Genomic DNA, 19,282 nt, shown 5'->3' on the forward strand with positions numbered 1-19,282 from the left:
TTTTTATTATATAGCGAGAAAATTGTTTTATTGTATTGAAACTCCAATACGTTGATAGTATTTAAAAAAATTTTCTCACTTAGAGATTTCATAGGTATGACTACTCGAAGTACCATTGAATCTCATCATTGGATAAAAATTTCCTTTCTTACATTTTTTATTATTTTTATTATTTTTCCTTTTTTTTCAAATTTTAAAAAAATTTATCAAAATTTTGAAATCACTTTTATCTTTATTATTATATTATTTTATAAGTTTTACTTTAAAATTTAACAAAATTATCACAAATTTTAATTATGTTTTTCATTATTTATTTTTATTTATCTTTTTGTTTTTACTAATTGTTATTATAAAAACAACAAATATTTATCCTAGCAAATTTTTAAAAAAATTACATGCACAAATATTAATAATAACAAAAAAAAATTATATATAAAAAAATAATTCAAAAGAAAATTTTTATAACTTGAATTGGACCGTTCAATGCTGATCAACGCCATTTTGGATCAATTTAGCTGAACCGATAAGCAGTTAAAAGGGGGAACTAGGTCGCGAGTCGATTACGTGGATCCTAGATCGACCCTCATGTGCGCACATGGATCTTGGACAAAACGTCATTTTGAGTCTTAGTATTCTATATAAAAACCAAATTTTTTGTTTGTTTTAGCTCATTTCTCCTTAGTTTCCAAAAAAAATTTTAGAATTATCTCGAACAAAACATAGAGTCAGCCAGTGGGTTTTTATAAAATGGTTTGGGGGAGTGGGTGGTGAGGTTACAGGGTATGGATAGGTGACTGCTAGGGCCATGGTGCATGGGTTTTAAGGGATTTGGGTGTGAGAGGCAATGGGTTACACAAGGGCACATGGATGGGTGGCCAATAATGCCGTGCGCAGCACCCATTAGAACCAACCCTCCACCTTTTTTTTTCTTTGATGTTTTTTTTTTTTCATTTTTTTGTTTGTTTTTGTTTGTATTTTTCATTAATGTTTAATTTATTATTATTTATTGTATTATGATATAAATAATAAAATTAAAATTAAATAATGGGCCTGAGCCCCAAAAAAAAAAAAAGGTTTTGGCTTATGAACTCATTAGAACCAAGAAATTTAAACCAAAACCTAGACAAATTTGGTGTCTACACTCGCAGTACTTGGATAGTAATTTCCATAAAGGGATATCAAAACTGCTCAAATCTTATGCCCTAAAGCATTTGAAGCTCCATCAAAAAACATTTTGCATGATTTTTTTTTATTGATTCACCATCTTCAATTTGGGAGATGGTCATCAAATCCTTATCAGGATAGTCAAACTTTATAGGCTCATATTCATCAGTTGAACATTTTGCAAGAAATTTAGCTATCACACTTCTTTTGATCACCTTTAATGCAACATATACAATATCGTATTTAGAAAGCATGACTTACCATTTTTCTAATCTCATTGACAATGATGGTTTTTCAAAGATATACTTAAGAAGGTCCAATATTTCTATTAGCAAAGTAGTATGATATGGCATATGCTGCCTGAGCTTGTGGGTTGTCTACACTAATGCATAGCACATTTTTTTCAATTGGCAATACTTGGACTCATATTTGTCATAATGGTTTTGGGACCGTTAGACGTTTAAAATTTTGAAACCTAAAAAATTAGAAGGAGTCGCCACCAATCTTTTTTAAGGTGTGATTAGCCACCTAAAAGTTTATCTTTTAAAATAAACTATAAAAATGAGTTTAAAGTTTATAAAAAGATAAATTTTGATATACGAAACTCAGGTTTTGAATTCAAGGGTCGATTACATATGGGAAAGGTTTAGGACTCTCACAACGCCCAAATTTTGTACCAAATAATTATGTGCTATTTTTAGTGTTAGATGAATAGTTTCAATTTGAAATTTAATAATAATCCCTTTTTATTATTTTTGAAAAAAGAAAATTAATTTTATCAAAATTCTTTATTTAGGAGTATCGAAAAAATCTTTAAGTTAAAGAATTATCTTAAAATTCTTTAACATCTAGGCAAAACTTTAAAGATAACTCTTTTGACTGATATTTACCACAACATTCATTAAAAATGAAAATAACATTCCTTAGGGAAGATAATTGTTGGTGACTCTTTAACATCTAGGTAGAGTATCAAAAATTATTCCCTTTGAGATGTTATTTTTATTTTATTTCATATTTTTAAATTACATTTTTTTATTTAAAGTTTTGTGTGGGAAAGTAAATGATGGTACTATCAAGTATCAAACAAAAAATTAAAGGCACAAATATACGAAATGAGTGCAAACAGTAACAAATAAACACATGTAAGTCGATAAGTGCTATGTATGATGAAGAAATGCAAATTTGAAATTGGATTCTTAAATATAATGAGACGATCTTGACTCACCAATATTTAAGTTGAGCTTAGGTGCGACTATTTAGATTTAAGATCCTATTTATTATTATACCTTTTTCTATTAGTTTTAATCTCGTTGTTAAGGTGAATTAAGGACTTATAAACTGCACTTGCCATTCTTTTATCAATGTGTTTTCCAGCATAAATCTTAGATTTTCCACAATTAACAGTTTATCCTGACCATTCATTGAACTTCTTCTAGCAATCCATTATAAGTTCGCCTTGATTTGCAAAAGCTTGAGAAAATAAAATAAGATCATTAGTTGAGAAGAAGCCCTACCAAACTTAGAGAGAATAGGCTCATAACCATCCCTATGACTTGGAATTTAACATATTAAGACTGTTCCCCATCCTGTAACTATTGGCTACTCTTCTCCAACAGAATGAGTTTTGAGTTGCACTAGCTCGATAAAAGTGGCACAGAAGCAACCAACGTGGCTTGTGGGAGAACAAATGCATTTGTCTTCTTGGATTCAAACACTACTGGTTTGGTCTCCATCACATTCATCTTTGCCTTCATCAATTTTTCTCCTTGATTTGAAGACTCTTTATTGGAAAATGCCTAAGGAAATTGAAAATGACTTTAAAGAAGATAACAAGGAGAAAACTTACATAAAATTTTTTAGATTAAATTTGTGAATTTTTTTAAAAAAATGATTTAATAAAAACTTTAATAAAAAATTCAAAACAATATATTAATATAATTTAATGTAAAAGTCAATAATATGTAAAAAAAATTATTAAAAATATTATTTATAACTTAAATTTAGTTGATACTTATTTAAAGATAAAAATTTTATCAATATTTTTACTAAAAATATTTATCTAAAATATATATTTTAAATTTTTTTAAAATTTTACATATTTAATCTATATAACGAGATCTTTTAATTTAATATTTTAATTTTAATTTTAATTTAATTATTTTTAATTAAAAATTTCGTTAATTTCATCTAAAATTTTTTCAGATAACAAGTAGGTTGCAGCAAAGAAAGAGGAGATATAAGATAGAAAAAATGAGCAATGACATGGAAATAAAATTTGACATAGAAATTGGTTAAGTTTAAATATCTTTGTTTTGGAATAAAGTTTAAAACTACTCTAATCAAGAAATAATCAAGAAATTAAGATGAGGAAATACCTTGTTTCGGGAAAAACCTCATTTAGTTAATCACTTTCTTAAAAAAAAAAAAAAATCTACTTGTGGACTTCTTTTAGCTTATTGAGGAAGGATATTGATTATTTCAGGAAAAAAAATTCTATGTACTATTTTAAAAAAAGTGAGAATTTTTATTACTTGGATGTTAAATTTACTTTTAACTAAGTGAAATTTAATGATTTTAAATTAAATATAAAATAATTAAAAATAAAAAATAATTTTAAAAATTTTGAACCATAAATTTAATTAAAAATATATTTAATATTATTAGAAAGAGCAGTGAAAACTTCATCTAAGAAAAAACAGTGTAGAGCATTTTCCAAAGGAAAAATGTACATGAATGAATGATTGATCTGAATTATTAATTGATATTTAACCTTGAAACATCCACTCGATAAGACTCGACCCATTTTAACCCGGCCCGAACATAAAGCACTTCAAAATTACGATTGGAATTTGTACGGTGTGTCAAGGAAGAGGCGATATCCATGGGCCATTGAAGAAAGAGAGCCCTGGCCACTAATGAATTTCACTTGGTATTATACCCAGAAAAACTGTAATCCAAGTGTTGGAAATTATCGGATAATGTTGATAACGGTCAGAGAAGCTTCTTCTTGGCCTCTAAGCTTCAACCTCTCGTCTTTCTCTTATCCCAAACCTTCTCCAACGCTCAAAAACTATGTTTGCAGAGCCAGTTTAACTGTCCATAGAAAACCCAACTCCAACTCCCAATCATGGAACTGTGGCCTACTTTCTAACAGGTAACTTTTTCCGACACACTTTTGTTTGTTCTGTCATAAAAATAATTTTTTTACCCATTATTTTCCATTTTAGCCTCGTTGTCTCATTCAAAAAATGGTCTTTTTTGGCTTGAAATTTGCTTGTGCGTTTTGTTTTATATTATTATATGCTTTATATTGTAGATTGATCTTTCTAGGGAGAGAAAAATGTTATTTTTGAGGGTAGAAGAAAGTTATTCATTGCGTTTTCAAGGACTAGAAGCTAAGGCAATATGACGAATTAGAATTTTGCAAAGAACTTTGAGAGCTTTGTATACCGTGTCGTTGACACCATATATATAAACTCCACGTCTTTTAGAACTTAACCATTTGCTGTTATTATAATTGCTATTCTGTCTTCTGATTGGAATTCCTTCTCAGCCATAAAGGGTCTGTTTTTGATCCCTTGGTTATCAATCCAGATGTCTCTTCCCGTCTAAATGGTGTTTGGGAAAGTTTCCTAGCCTTGTTAACACCTACATTTGAGAGTACCTCTGGTACAAGGAAGGAGAAATCTTCTTCAGCTCGAGGAGTGGCAGGTTTGTTTTTTAAACTTTTAAATTTTAGTTATCAAAGATTTGCATTCAACAAAATGATTTTATCCGTGGTGCTAGTTGACATGGATCCTTTGGACTTTGGCAGCTGCAATTGAGGATAGCTCCATTGACTTTGGGGACTTCTTCAAAGGCCCGTTACCAGGAAAATTCCTCAAGCTTTTAGCATTTTTAGGCTTATCACGTCTTGGAGTTTATATACCTCTAGGTGGAGTTAATCGAGAGGCTTTTGTTGGCAATTTGGATGAGAACAGTCTGCTGAGCACTTTGGATTCGTTCTCTGGAGGAGGCATTGGTAGACTGGGTATATGCTCCCTTGGTATTGTTCCTTTTATTAATGCACAAATTGTGTTTCAACTCCTTGCCCAAGTTTACCCTAAATTGCAAGATCTTCAGAAAAGAGAAGGAGAAGCAGGAAGAAAGAAAGTTCTTCAGTATACCAGATATGCTTCAGTTGGTTTTGCTATAGTACAGGTAAGGAACTTACGTCCTTGGTGACTAATAGGTTAGCTAACTAGATATAAAGTCTTTGTGTAGTTTCGACTTGATGTCTACTTTATGTAACATGATCAAAAAGGTTGTGACGGTAATAAGTTCACATTGCTTGTTGCTAAATTATTAGTATTATTTGAAAATTTAAATAGATATTAATAAGAAAATTTAGCTATGAATTCCTGTTAACAGCAAGACCTTTATTAATCGTGGAGGTGTTCCTGGTTTTGTCTATGACAATGAATTTTGTGCAGACTACATCTGATTGTTAGATGTATTTCATGCATTTGAATGCATCACAAATATGTCCAGAACACTATTACTAACATGCACCTTTTCCTAAAAGTTAGATCTGTATCATTGTTTCACGTCTAAAAGGTCCTGCTTTCTACCTTTTCCTTTCCACTCCATCTTATATGCTTATGCTGATGACCATTGCTAAATAGCATTTCTCCTTTATTATTGTGTTACATGGCAGGCAATTGGCCAGGTACTTTACCTTCGTCCATATGTCAATGACTTTAGCACACAGTGGGTTCTCTCCTCTGTCACTCTATTGACGCTTGGTGCTGTACTTACAACATATATTGGGGAACGAATTTCTGATCTAAAACTTGGAAATGGCACATCTCTTCTAATATTTACGAATATTCTGTCCTACTTTCCAGCATCTTTTGGAAGGACAGTTGCACAGGCATATGAGGATGGTAACTACATTGGACTTCTTACCATCATTATCTCATTCTTCCTACTGGTCCTTGGCATTGTCTATGTTCAGGTAACCCTACTTATTTTGTTTAATAGAAGCTCCAATACTAACGGGAAAGATATCTTAATAATTGTCTCAACAAAGGATTTCAGGAAGCAGAGAGGAAGATTCCAATCAACTATGCCTCAAGATACACCAGCAGAAGTGGAGGGCATCAAAAATCTGCTTACCTACCTTTTAAGGTTTGCGTTCCCAATGGTTCTTTAAAAGGTTCTAATGCTGTGATGGGCTTGATGCTAATAGTTTTGGTGTCATTGAGGTGTAATGAAATTAGAGTGGACTCTTTGTTTGCATGAAAACTCAATGGAGAAACATATCATTGACACTGACTGTTGACATATAAAATGGGTTAAAATTCTATATTATTTGTGCCTTGACTAATTCTTAAGGTTGATATTCTTTCATTGAGGCATGCTCTTCAACATCATTCACTTTTGTAGGTAACTGAAGTACACGGATAAATGGATTTTGCTTATGGTTTGTGATAATGATGATAATGTTGTACTCTATTATGTTGATCATGTCTTAGTCAATGATTTTTAGGAAATCCAATTGATCACAAAGATGAGCTTGAAGACATTTAATGCATTTCCCTAGGTGCATCTTATATGCAAAGATCACGTGATTACCATTCCTTTCTTGTGACTATGCTTGCAAGTTGTTGAACCATGACACCTGTAGTATTTGGAACTAGGTGATGCCATTTCAGTAGAGAAATATGGTAGAAAATGGTAGATTTAATATTATTTATAGTCTGATCGAATTGTGAATTGGAACCTTTGGAATCTCATATCAAAAGAAAGAACCTCTGAAGTTATTGAATCTATCGAAAGGAACAATGACATTCTCAAGTGGAGAAATGGTGGGATTTCCTGTTAGATGCCTCCATGCTCCAACTACCAATCAAGGAACTAGGCGACCTATGGGAGGAAAAGCCTAAATGTTAAAAGAATCTTTTGGGAGATTGAATGTGAACATAGGATGAATTTTTTGAACTTAGAACTTAGTGTTCTGGCCTATACTTTCAAGCTGAGATGATTTTCAACTCCTTGTCAGCTTCTGTGCACAATGTTGGATGAGATTGGATTTTAGACAACTAAAGACAAGCATGGTTGAGATGAGTATTTTATTTTTATAGATGCACATATAAGAATATACATATTTATAAGATTAAGAATGATTTCAAAAAGGAAAAAGTGGGAGTTGGACCAAAAGGTCAAATTGAGGGAAACATGTTTAAGGTGCATTGGACTTGTCAAAAACTAGAACCGCAAAGTTCCCATTAGAAGATGTGATTTAATTAGGATATCCATATCAAGAGAAGAAGAGGAAGACCAAGGAGGACACGGATGGAAACTAAAAAAAATAAACACTTAAGTACTGAGCTTATTGAGAACATGTCTTGAATAGAGCACATCGGCAAAATAGGATCCATAAAGCTGAACACCCATAGAATGAAAAGGCTTATTATTTTTGTTATTGTTCTTTTTGTTGCTTGTTAGTTTCTGTAGAAAGGAACACTTTCTCCATCTCTTTACCGCTGTTATTTCTCAAAAAGTTGTGCATTTGTTTCCTGTGAAAATTTCTCTCTTTTTTTTTTGTTTCTTCCCCTATGCTTTCTATATGGAAAATTTTACCTTTAGCTGCTGATAAATGCATTCTGAATTCTTTGTGTTTATTCAAATCTTGCTAGCTTATCTTTCCATCGTCTGTTGCTGACACTTTAACTTGTTTAGATTTTATTTGCTAATTTCATAGTGTTTGATAGAAGATTTATATTTATTTAATTGAGATGGAAGTTTCTGACAGTGTGATGGTATTTTTGATCATGCAAACTTTCAATGCACTTCGCTGCTACCACATTCTTGCTTTAGCTTCATCCTAACACCAACCTCTCTCTCTGGGTGTTGTACGTGCAGCTACCCTACCTTCAACATGTAGTGTCTTGTCTTTGTATTAATTCAGTTGTTTTGGCCAAACAGGTAAACAGTTCTGGAGTGATGCCAATTATATTTTCTACATCATCCTTAGCTCTTCCTGGTACTTTAGCACGATTTACCGGCATATCTGTGCTAAAGAAGGCTGCTGTTGCTTTGAATCCTGGAGGTAAAATTAATGATTTTGAGTGTTAGAAGTTCTCAAAGGATGAAAATTTATACTGGATTGATACAAGATATTTCTTGGCTCTATAATCCATTTGGTTTTCTGCTGTAAAAGTTGCCGGTTAACGAATCTTTTCCCATTGACACATGCTGTGATAAATCATAAATTTAAGGGTTCAAATCTTGTCATGTTTCTTTCAAAGCTTTAAATAAATGCTTGAGCTGGTGGATTCTTTATTGCAATGGCAGGACAATAATTCTTTTTCCTTTTTCTTGCTTTGCTACAGTGATTAAATCCTACATAGGTAGATGATATGAATTGCCTGTCATAACTTCTGTAATTTTCTTGCCAAAAGAAGGGGGAAAGGAAAATAAATAAACCCTCTCTAATCGTCATTGGTGTAATCCCAAGAATGGACTAAAGAATATGCTATTATTTGAGACATTGGCAGTTGAAGTTCTCATCTTTCTACATGAATAATTGGAAGTTCTAAATGTTTGTAGGTTCTCTCTACCTTCCTACGAATATCTTGTTGATAGCCTTTTTCAATTACTACTATACTTTCCTACAACTGGACCCTGATGATGTTAGCGAACAACTGAAACGGCAAGGTGCTTCAATTCCACTGGTCCGACCTGGTAAAAGTACAGCAGCATTTCTGAAGACGGTAATTCTCTTTTCTCAAGCAAAATGTCATTAGAGGCTTATTGTGCTAGCTTGATTTTGATCAGGTGATATATGTTGCTGTTTGTCTTCAACTACATATTTTGTGTGTCGTTGTTCATATTATGGTCTGAGATATTCATTTTAAAGTTTTAACACTTATTGTTCTCTAATTCTAGAGATAAAAAATAGGAAAGAAAACAAAGAAATGCATCATAACTTGAAATGCTGGTTCCTGAAATACTATTCCAATCCACACCATCTCTTCAGGTAGGTAATAGATATATTTATCTTCCACTCCTTTTACTTAAATCTTTTTTTTTTATTTAGATAATGTATCTAAAAGGGATTATAGCTGAATTTAACTGTATTTCTAACTTAAACCTCCATTCCTATTTTTTGATGGACTCATGTTTGCGTCTATGATTGGAATATAGGTTCTTAGTCGGATATCAGTTTTGGGTTCAGCATTTTTAGCAATCTTGGCTGCTGGTCCTGCCGTGATTGAGCAAACCACACACTTGACCGTATTCCGAGGATTTGCAGGCACTTCTGTTCTTATTCTTGTGGGATGTGCAACTGATACTGCAAGAAAAGTTCAAGCAGAGATAATATCTCAAAAATACAACATAGAGTTTTATGACTTAGACAGGTATGGCCCCTAAATGAGGTAGCAAATTGAAGACTGGAAGAGGATGAGAAGACCATTTTGCAATCATTAATTCCGTATATGATAGTTTCTCTATCAGGTCTGACAGTAATGCTTGCAATGAACATCATATCCTTCAAAGGTTCCGTTCAAGCATAAAATCAAACTCAGTAGTCAGGATTTCTCTTGTAAAAAATATGCTCCTCCGCGGCCACAATTATTCTTTCAATATCTTACAAGGTGATTGGAAACTTGTATTGTGCTTATTTATTAATTTCTTGTTTAATACGTAACTAGCCATACATAGGAGACAATGCACACCTAGTGGATTGCAGCATGATTTGGGGAAACAAAAGATGGAAGCTGAGAATTTTACTCGGGAAATGCAAAGCGTGAGAAATGATGATAAACTGTCAACTTTGAAACTCGGGCTAATAAGTAGATACGTGCAAAACCAAATTGAGATGGTTAAAGCTAGTGTAAATAAGTTTTGCTTGAAAAAGGGATGTATCGGGCAAAATTTAAATAATTAATCCAGAAAAAAAGATATATCGAATAAAACTCAAAAACCTGGCTTTTTAAAAAAAAAAAAGTTTTCTTATAATGTTTGTCATTAATTGCATAAACAAATGCTCTGCTGTGTCATGGCTAAATTTCTGGCTACAATATGTTCAGAAGATTTACTTAGCTGACCTCGGAGGAGCGTTATCCACTTCAAAATGACCGCAAAGAAATTAAATTTAAGAAAGATGGACTCGAAACTCAGGCCAATTTTCTTGCCGAAGGCATTCCTAACTGACGCATTTTATGAGTAAATGTTACCAAGTTTTACAGGAAAATCAGAATGATAAGACCCCAAGGCTCGTGGGGATAAATTTTAATATCTCAGTATTTTCTAAGGCTCGTGGATTAGACTCAGCTTGCATCTGATGAAACCCTACATATCCGACAACAAATAAAATACAGGTAGTGCACAACACAACCTTCTCCAGTACGACCACACTAATACCCCCGCCTTGTCTTTCCACGACATGCACTTCTTGTCCAACACCGGATTGGTAAGGTTTCCACCAATAGGGAAAAGATGTTCAATATCTGGGATTCCAGATCCTACCTAGAAGGTGTTTCTGACCTGCTATTGTACTGAAAATGTCTGACCCCATGTAGAGAAGCTCAGTCAATATACACTCTTTTCAAAAATCATAATGCAAACAATCAGTAATCATCAGGATCTGCAGAAAAGTCAGGTTCGTCTGGTTTTTGTAATTTTGGCATCTCAACATCTTTGATCTTTTGAGCTCCTCTCCTAGTATTTGCTGCAAACATTGATGCCAATATCGTGACTCCAAGGTTCAGCTTGGCCTGAGAACGATTGGAGCCAGCAGTGAAAATTTTCTGTTCCTCCTGCCCGGTCTCGTCATCCTCTTTCTCGTTCAAAGCTAATGATTCTGTCATGGTCATATTGTATTCCATCATTCTCCTTTTGTACCGATGCCAAGCAGCCTGTATGAAGCAGGCTGCCCATGTCCTCCAATGATGGGAGTAAAACCGGAAGGTGTGCTGTAGTTTCTTGCTATGAAGTCGTCTAAATTGATTGGCCACAAACTTGAGATCTTCAGCATGTAGTGCAAATGCTTCAACCTCAACTAAAGCTCTGACTGTTCTAGTTGAAGAGGGCAGGTTCATGGTGGATTTTGGTAGCAAAGCCCATGCAAGAAGTTCCTCTCCACAAAAATCTCCAGGTCTCAGTACAATTGAGTTGAAGAAACCAGTTCGACCACCATTAGTTGTAGAACTATCTAATCTACCTCTAATAATGAAGAGCATCTCTGTCACAGGGTCACCCTCACGAACAAGATAGGTACCTTCAGTGCTCAAGGATGATACTAGTCGCTCGCATATTGCATCAAGCAGCTGATCATCCATTTGGGAGAAGAAAGGGACCTGCAAATGAGAAACTTTAACGAAACCAATTATGATTAAATATAAAGAAATACTATATGGAAGATTGCAAATCCACGCTTAGGTCTAAACATATTAACATTTTGGGGTCAGATCTAATCTAAATGTGTGCAGCATCATTGTTGAGGCTGACATATTGATGTCGTTTAATGGAAGATTCATAATGGAACACAGACACCACTAAAAGGTAGATGCGAATGTATGGATTCTTATTCCAACTAAGAGACAGGTTCTAAGGGAAGAACATATAGCTGCTGAGGCAGTTAACCTAGATCTTAACTAGATGAAGGCACTGCAAGAAGGAAACTCATGCTAAAACAGAAGACACCAATTTCTAAGTAGATAATTATATGACTCTTAAAACTCAATGGGGAAAATCTTCCATCAAGACTGTTATTCGGTAGAAACATCTATAACCTAAGCAAACAGCGGTCGTTCAAAACATAGAAGGAAATTGATATGGGAAAGCTGCATACACGTCGAACAAGGTCCAAGCATAAGTGGCGCTGAATATCACGACGAAGATCAGCAGGTAAGCAACGCAAGATGGCTTCTTCATTAACTCCTCGAGTTGCAACCCATTTATACTGAACAAAACGTCTAACACGATGTTTTAAGTCTTCAGGAAGTTGGCGATGACTCATCCACTCCTCAGTGTCCCTTCGCTTAAGTCTCCATTCCTCGAGTCTCACTGTGAGGGATTGCAAATAAGTCTGTATCACATAAAAAAATGTAAACTATCAGAATGTGCAAGTAACATGCAAAAATAATTGTTTCAAATGAGGATGAATAATCAGTTTAAAATTAATTTGAAGATTGAAGCATAATGCAGAATTTTTACAACTACAAGAACTAGATAAGAATGAATCCTACTTCCCATTTCACTGCTTGCCTATTTTGGGAAGAGAGATAAAGGAGATCTCAACTGCTAAAAATAGACAACTCAAGAAAGATAGTACCATAAGTTTTGACAGATAAAACTACTCATACACATTCTACTGGAGGGATACAAACACAAAAATCCTTTCATGAACACAGAATCAAGATGATGGACAATATACATCACAACTTCATTTGAGTTACTAAAAATAGAATGTGAATTTGATTTAAGGCAAAAGTCAAGGATGCAAACTTTCTGATACCTGCATGTTGCCAATCAAATGGGCAAATAGAACAAGACCCAAGATGGAAATAAGTATAGCAAATAGTGTCTCCCCAATGAATGTGCTTGTTGACAAATTCTGGCCATAGGAACTGAGATGATAAGAAAACAAAAGGCACGTATCAACATCAGTAAACACAAGAATCTCATTGAATGACATCTATATTCTTTAAGTATTAGATCAGATAAACTAGTCCTTTCTGCAAAGCAATTTCCTGTGTACGATATGGGAAAAAAAGGTGCAAATGCTCTACAAACCTTCATGATATAGGTATTACAAAACCATTGACAAAAGATGTTACAATGGATTTCCAGTCATCATTAGTTTAATTTTGAAAATAGCAAGCTGGAATGTTTGATCCTACTGTATGCCTGTCTACTACTTCCTAGGGGCACATAAAAATGCAACCCATCTATTTTGAATGCCATCCTTCCAAACAAGCTTAGAGAATCATAAAATTGACCAGCAGACATCTGATCTTCATTCATTTCAGATGCATGTCTAAAGGAAAGAATTTTCTTCTATTAATCACTATTGTGGTGAAGGTTTACATCTTTCCATCTAATGTTTCAGGAACATTATCTCATTGAACACAACTGAAACACTTAACATATTAAGTTGTAGCAATGAGGTACAATTTTGTCTCATACTAACTTCTCTGAGAACCTACAATAGAATATGACCAGTTAGATGATAAAAGTGGAGTACTACAACATCACAGGCAAAATATCAGGTGCATCACTGAAGTTGTCACAATTTCTAGATGTGCTGCAAATGCCTTTAAGATCAAGTAGGTTCCCTTCTAAAACCAGAAGCATATTGCATTATGCCTCCTGCCTGAACATGCTCACCACAGTTCTGTGAGCCTTCACAAATACTTATTAACTGGCTGCTCTCATTGGCTTTTGGTTCTTTTCTTTACATAAACTGTTCAAAATTTTGGTACCAAAACCGGAAAGGGAACAAAGGAGGAAGTTGTGGAAGGAGGGGGAAAATTTTTTCACGGAACTTATCTCCATATCTTTCCATCAAAATTCAGCTACAATCTCAAATTATTACATATCTTCAACCATATATCATATATAGAGTCCAATATATATGCCTCATACTTGGCAGTGATGCAAGATCATAGACTAGAGAGACAGAGAGGTCTCAGGGGAGAATGCTGGAATGAATAACTTGTGCTTAGCAAGGTATTTCCAAGCTCAAATTCACAAATGAACCATCACATTTTCCTTATGGCCATGCAACATAATTCACGAGCATTAAGTAGATAATGTAACACAATAATTTCAAAATATAGCATCAATTATTTTTTAACTACCGTGTATGGAAAAATCTGGCCAAAAAAAAAGTCATGTATGGAAAAGTTTAATTTAATTAAAGATACTTTCTCCAGGGCTTTAGGACATCTGGAGGACAAGGAAGACCTCTGATGGCACCTTGTCAAATGACAGAGACCTTTCTTTGAGTTGTTATTATGGGCAAAATTATCGGACCAACAACTCATACGTATCTCATGAAATAGTTTCAGAATGGAAGGAATTACAATTTTCCCTTACATCATCACTTTATTTCTAAATATAACTCCATTTTTAAAAGGAAAAAACAGGAAAACCCCAATAAAGTTCTGATGTTAACAAATAAATGAACTTGCAATTCTACATGGTTGAATTTCCATACAAATGCAACCACCATGCAGCAATTGCATAATTATTATTATCATAGAACTCATTTGATTGCATATAAAGTATATCTGAACAAGACTCTCACTAAATTGCCAGAGTATCAAACACAATGTGGTTAGTGAAATCTCATACAGCTACTATATGGGAACCTAAACTGTTATTTGTTAGTGAAATAAAAAAATCTACTAATTGAACAGTTTGGTTGCACTCATCAGCCACCAGGAGATTACCCAAAAAAAATGCATCAGTATATTCTATGAATAAAGACAACACTTATAAGATTGCAATATATGATTATTTTTATCCATGAAGTTTAATAAAATCGTACCTAAGTTGCTGTAAGCCCCACCATAAGCAGTAGAAATACTTCTCAAGAAAGCTCGTGGAGACAACATTCTTTGTTACTGCACTTTCAAATATGCCATATTGGAAATCAATAACATTTCCGGGATCACAGTTCTTGAACACATCAGTGCCATTTGTCCACATCTCGCGATCATTATGGCCAAAAGTGTCACAATCTAAATAGTGTAGATTACATCTGAGAGGAGCAAATTCCTTTTTGCAATTTTTCTTCCAGCATGAAGTGTACCTGTCAACAGAGAGCAGATACCATGCTGCCCCTACGACCTACATGAATAGGCATCTTTTTGTGTAAAAACTAGCAAAAGGAGTGAGGAAAATTTTGTATTGAATAAAAATACCCAGCTAGTCATTGTCAAAGAGAGCAAAATACACATGAAAACACGAAAGCAGAGAAAAGGGCTAATAAAAAGGTAATAAGATAACATACATGGCTAGCTAGCATGAATAAGAGAAGATTGTAGGCAGCACCCGCCCATGCTGTCTTTGTGACCACACCATTTGCTTTAATAATTTGTGAACTTAATGGAAAAATCAAATACAATCTGGGAATGTACTGAAACAGAACAATTAATGCAAGGGCATTGTTGTTATGATCAGTTCGAGGACTTCTTGTTGCCGGGATGATAAACCAGATAACTATCTGCAAAAAATAATTAAATAAACTGCACTTTCATCTTTCTCATCTTTAGTACCTGATGCATTAAACAGGAAATCACACATCCACTTTGTCAATCATTTTATCCAAGGATTGGGATGTAGGCTACCAATGTACTTTCAAGTCTTTTAGCACGGTACATAGCATGGAGTCTGCCCAGAATTATTGCAACAATTACAAAAAAGGAAAACGAAACAAGAAAATAACACTAGAAGACCACAACTATAATAGTGATTCAATTTTATCAAGATAGGGAAATTCATGGAATTAACCATGACACCAGAATCCAAGGCTAAAGCACTCTACTTCAAGATATCCTTGAATGGCAAAGGGTTAATTACTGTATATAAATGTGAAAAGGGAGACAACTAATCTTCTGTACAAATGTAAAATGCGCTCAAACTCCAAATAAGAAACAAAGAGAAGTGAGTCATGTACAATGAAACATTTTATGCCTCATATCTGTTAATTAAGGAAACCAAAATCCTTTTGATCTACAATGGATGATTACATAACCTCTTCTAAATTGTACACTTATGAAAAATGAGTAAAAAATATCTGTAATAGTTCAAAAAGATGTCATAAGGCCCACAAGTCCTGTTTTGATTGATTAGGGAAAACACAGAACCACAATTAACGTCCAAGCCACAGCACTTCAAATTAACTTCCGTGGAAATATAAGTTATTTACAATCTATTTTACTAAATTTGCAGTTGAGTCCATGTGACAGAACAATGCAAAACAAAGAAGGCAAATAATATTCCTTTTTTATCTTTTTATAATTAAAGTAGGCCTTCAGTAGAAAATTTGCGTTTTAGAACAGATACCTGAGGAAGAGGCAGTGTTGCAATGAGATCAATGAAGAAGTCAGATCTAAGATACTTCCATGCAATCTTCTTAGGGTCCATTACAAGTTCACCCCTCCCAAACACTCTAGTTGTTGAGTTTGCAGCAATATAACCTGTTCTAAATTTTATAATTATGTGCAACAAATAAAAAATATCGGCAATGTTTCGAAAACATGTAACAACAATTCGCAAGCTTGTGTCTGTCTTTACACACGAGGAGGTTGCATCCCCTCCAATGGCAGGCAAATAAAAATACAATGGGTCAACGAAAAGTGCCACCAAGCATGAAATAATGAAAACCCGGTTCCATTGTAACACAACCTCACTGCCAGGATCAAGAATTCTCCTGTACCATGGTGCATTGCCCTGTGGAAAAACCTTTGACCTTCCAACTTTTCCCGTTTCAGGAAGTCTATTTCTTCCTCCAACCATCACATTCTCCGGTTTCAGCACTGAAGAAAATGAAATCTTGTACCCAGAAGATGACGTTTCAAGGAATAAAGGGTCGTTCTTTCCCCATGGTGCTTCTTTCTGTTGTTTACCATCAGAATAAAACCTAGAATAAACAAGTTCACCAAAGAACTCCAATTGTTCAATATGGAAGTATTTCATAAAACTCTTTACCGAAAGTAGAAATTATTTCCGCATACAAAAGAAAATTTTCATGATTCTAGGACTAGGATTAGTTCATTTTTTTTTTTTTTTGGCAAACCTAAAATTCAGTTTGACAAAATCTTTCTTATGAGTGGTTACTGAATTAACCCTTTAGCACTATGTTTAATTTCGAAAATATAGCTACATCATCTAGAATCCTCATTCATAGATAAGGGGCACTTCCAAATTTTCCAATTTAATCAGCAAATCCGTTCAAAGAGAGAAATCCCTTTAACTTACTTTTTTTAATAGAATTTATGTTTCATTATGATCTAGTTCCAAGACAATTAAAACCCAAAGAGATTAACTCCACTTGGGTAAAAAGTTCACTTTTACCAGCAAAAAGATAATAAGAAATGTAAAAGTTCCATCACCACTCCACTGAACACAGCCAAAACATTATGCAAGAACATTCCTGATTTAATCTCCTCCAATCGCCCCCAAGTAAGAAAAGCATTACCCAATTCATCCATATTAGTTCACAAAGCTCCTAATTATCATGTGGCAAAAAAAAAAAAAAAAAAAAGCTCCGAATTATCACTAAAATTCCATCTTTCTTTAGTCCCTAATGGAAAATCTAAAACTTGGCAGAACTTTCCCAGCTACCAAACAGCATCTTTTAACAATAGAAAAACTACCCAGAAAAGAAAATTTAAATGAGAAAAAAGCTACTAACAAAAAGTAAGCATGAGAAAAATTAGCAAACTACTAACCTTACAAGCCTGTCCTTCAACTCCATTACTAGTAAGAAGCAGATGAAGCAGCAGCTTTAAATCCGGTCTCCAAAATCCTAATATTTCAACTCTCTTCCTTGAATGTGAGGTTGTTGAAACTGCAAGAAAAAGTGGGCTAATGGATCACCGAGAAAACTATAGATTAGTAAATTTTATTCCTGTGTTTCATGGGATGACAAATTGGCAAAGTGAGGAGTTATTGTTTTTAGTTAGTTTTATAACATCTTTGCTTCCTCTTTAATATTTTGTGGTTGGATTTTGGACCCGGCTGGACAGGGAGAAGAACAGGTGAATAAAAGGTGACTAGAAAGCAGCCCAGCGTGAAAGCAAAGTCAAGGATTAACCGTTTTACGGCACGTCTGAATTGCATAATGCGGAATAGCTATTCTTGAGAATAGAATTTAAAAAAAAAAAAAGAGTAATAATTTTTTTATAATTTGGTTCATAGAATAGAATAAAAATACAGTATTATAAAAATATTTGATTAACTAAAAGTGTGAAAAAGAATATAATATAAATAGTATAAAAATATCATTTTACCTTTTTAGTTTTTATTAAATATTAATATTCAAATCTCTAATATGTTATTAAAAATTTTTCAAGTATAATTTTTATTTTTTCAATTCTTCCTCGTTTTCTTAATTTGTCCCTCCCTACCATCAGTGAGATACTTTCGTCGTCGGAGTTGCTTTTCGACATAAGATCAACAAATTTCAGTTGTTAGACTTTTGGATTTAGGCTATCTGCCACCAGACCGATGGTGGTGTACTAGATTAGGGCTGCCTTCACCAGATCGGTGCTATCTGGTTGTGGTTACTAGTCGCCATATTAACGCTATCAGTCGTCGATCCCGATAATTGATATTTGGTTAGTGCTTCGCCGGTGGAAATACAGTCATCAAAGATTTCTTTTTTTTTTTCCGAAAAATAGAAGAGAGAATAAAAAATAAAAATGATAATAGGAAAGGATTAAAATTACAAAATTTTTATAAGATAAAATGATCATGTACAGTTTTTTTTTTTTTTTTTTTTTTTTGATCCACGGAAATAGCTATTGTCATGGGAAAATAGACAATTCCCCGTCGGGAGAAATAAGAGTTGAACGGCTATTCATCAGAAGGGTTATTCTCTCAACCAAGCCATGGCACTAACATTGAGTGTTGAGCATAAAATAGTTGGTAATGACATAGTCATTCCACAGACCAAACATCCTGTAAGCATAATGGTTGCATTATTATATGAACAGAAAACTTTTTTCTTCTGCCTAAATTTTAGCAAAATTTTCTATGCTTGTGGTTGAAATAAGACTGTTGCAATAATCTATCTCTAATTTTACAAGGAATTGATTTTTTTTTAACCAAAAAAATATGTAATTGGTCTTCTGCATTTTTTTTCTTCTTTTTCTCCTTGTTGAATTCAACAATGAATGAACATTTGTTAACACCTAATGGTCATTGATCATAGATAAATATAACAAACAATAAAAAATAATTAAATAAGTATTTGATTCAATAATAAATATATAAATTTTTTTAAAAAAATTTAATTTTAAATTCAGCAAAAATTAAAATATATATATAACATATTCATAAAATAAACTATCGAACAGTTTTTATTACATAAGAAGGAACTTGTAGGTATATCTTG

The 19,282-nt window shown here is 33.5% G+C and overlaps 2 protein-coding genes across 5 annotated transcripts; one reads left to right on the plus strand and one right to left on the minus strand.

Moving 5' to 3' along the window:
- Positions 1-3,965: 3,965 nt before the first annotated feature.
- SCY1 (SECY homolog 1) lies at positions 3,966-9,832 on the plus strand. 2 transcript variants are annotated; one of them, XR_016342922.1, is made up of 9 exons: positions 3,986-4,318; positions 4,718-4,875; positions 4,979-5,364; positions 5,861-6,160; positions 6,244-6,333; positions 8,134-8,257; positions 8,758-8,921; positions 9,097-9,187; positions 9,355-9,832. XR_016342922.1 is itself a non-coding variant. In XM_022875991.2 (8 exons), exons 1-8 carry the CDS (start codon positions 4,080-4,082, stop codon positions 9,580-9,582), a joined length of 1,689 nt encoding a protein of 562 aa, XP_022731726.2. In that variant the 5' UTR covers positions 3,966-4,079; the 3' UTR covers positions 9,583-9,832. The 2 variants fall into 2 exon arrangements, 1 of the variants encoding a protein (XP_022731726.2); XM_022875991.2 differs by lacking the exon at positions 9,097-9,187 and having other exon boundaries at positions 3,966-4,318.
- Positions 9,833-10,328: 496 nt separating this feature from the next.
- LOC111286164 (cyclic nucleotide-gated ion channel 17-like) lies at positions 10,329-18,434 on the minus strand. 3 transcript variants are annotated; one of them, XM_022875988.2, is made up of 8 exons: positions 18,294-18,434; positions 17,616-17,734; positions 16,228-16,804; positions 15,173-15,385; positions 14,708-15,009; positions 12,671-12,782; positions 12,005-12,241; positions 10,329-11,510 (listed from the first exon to the last, which is right to left on the minus strand). In XM_022875988.2, exons 2-8 carry the CDS (start codon positions 17,639-17,641, stop codon positions 10,782-10,784), a joined length of 2,196 nt encoding a protein of 731 aa, XP_022731723.2. In that variant the 5' UTR covers positions 17,642-17,734; positions 18,294-18,434; the 3' UTR covers positions 10,329-10,781. The 3 variants fall into 3 exon arrangements, with proteins under 3 accessions (XP_022731723.2, XP_022731722.2, XP_022731724.2); XM_022875987.2 differs by lacking the exon at positions 18,294-18,434 and having other exon boundaries at positions 17,616-17,902; XM_022875989.2 differs by lacking the exons at positions 15,173-15,385; positions 18,294-18,434 and having other exon boundaries at positions 17,616-17,902.
- Between the last annotated feature and the right edge of the window lie 848 nt (positions 18,435-19,282).

The sequence above is a fragment of the Durio zibethinus genome, chromosome 6 (assembly GCF_047325235.1).
Source record: "Durio zibethinus cultivar Kanyao isolate XHJ-2024 chromosome 6, ASM4732523v1, whole genome shotgun sequence".
In the NCBI taxonomy this organism is placed as follows: Eukaryota; Viridiplantae; Streptophyta; class Magnoliopsida; order Malvales; family Malvaceae; genus Durio; species Durio zibethinus.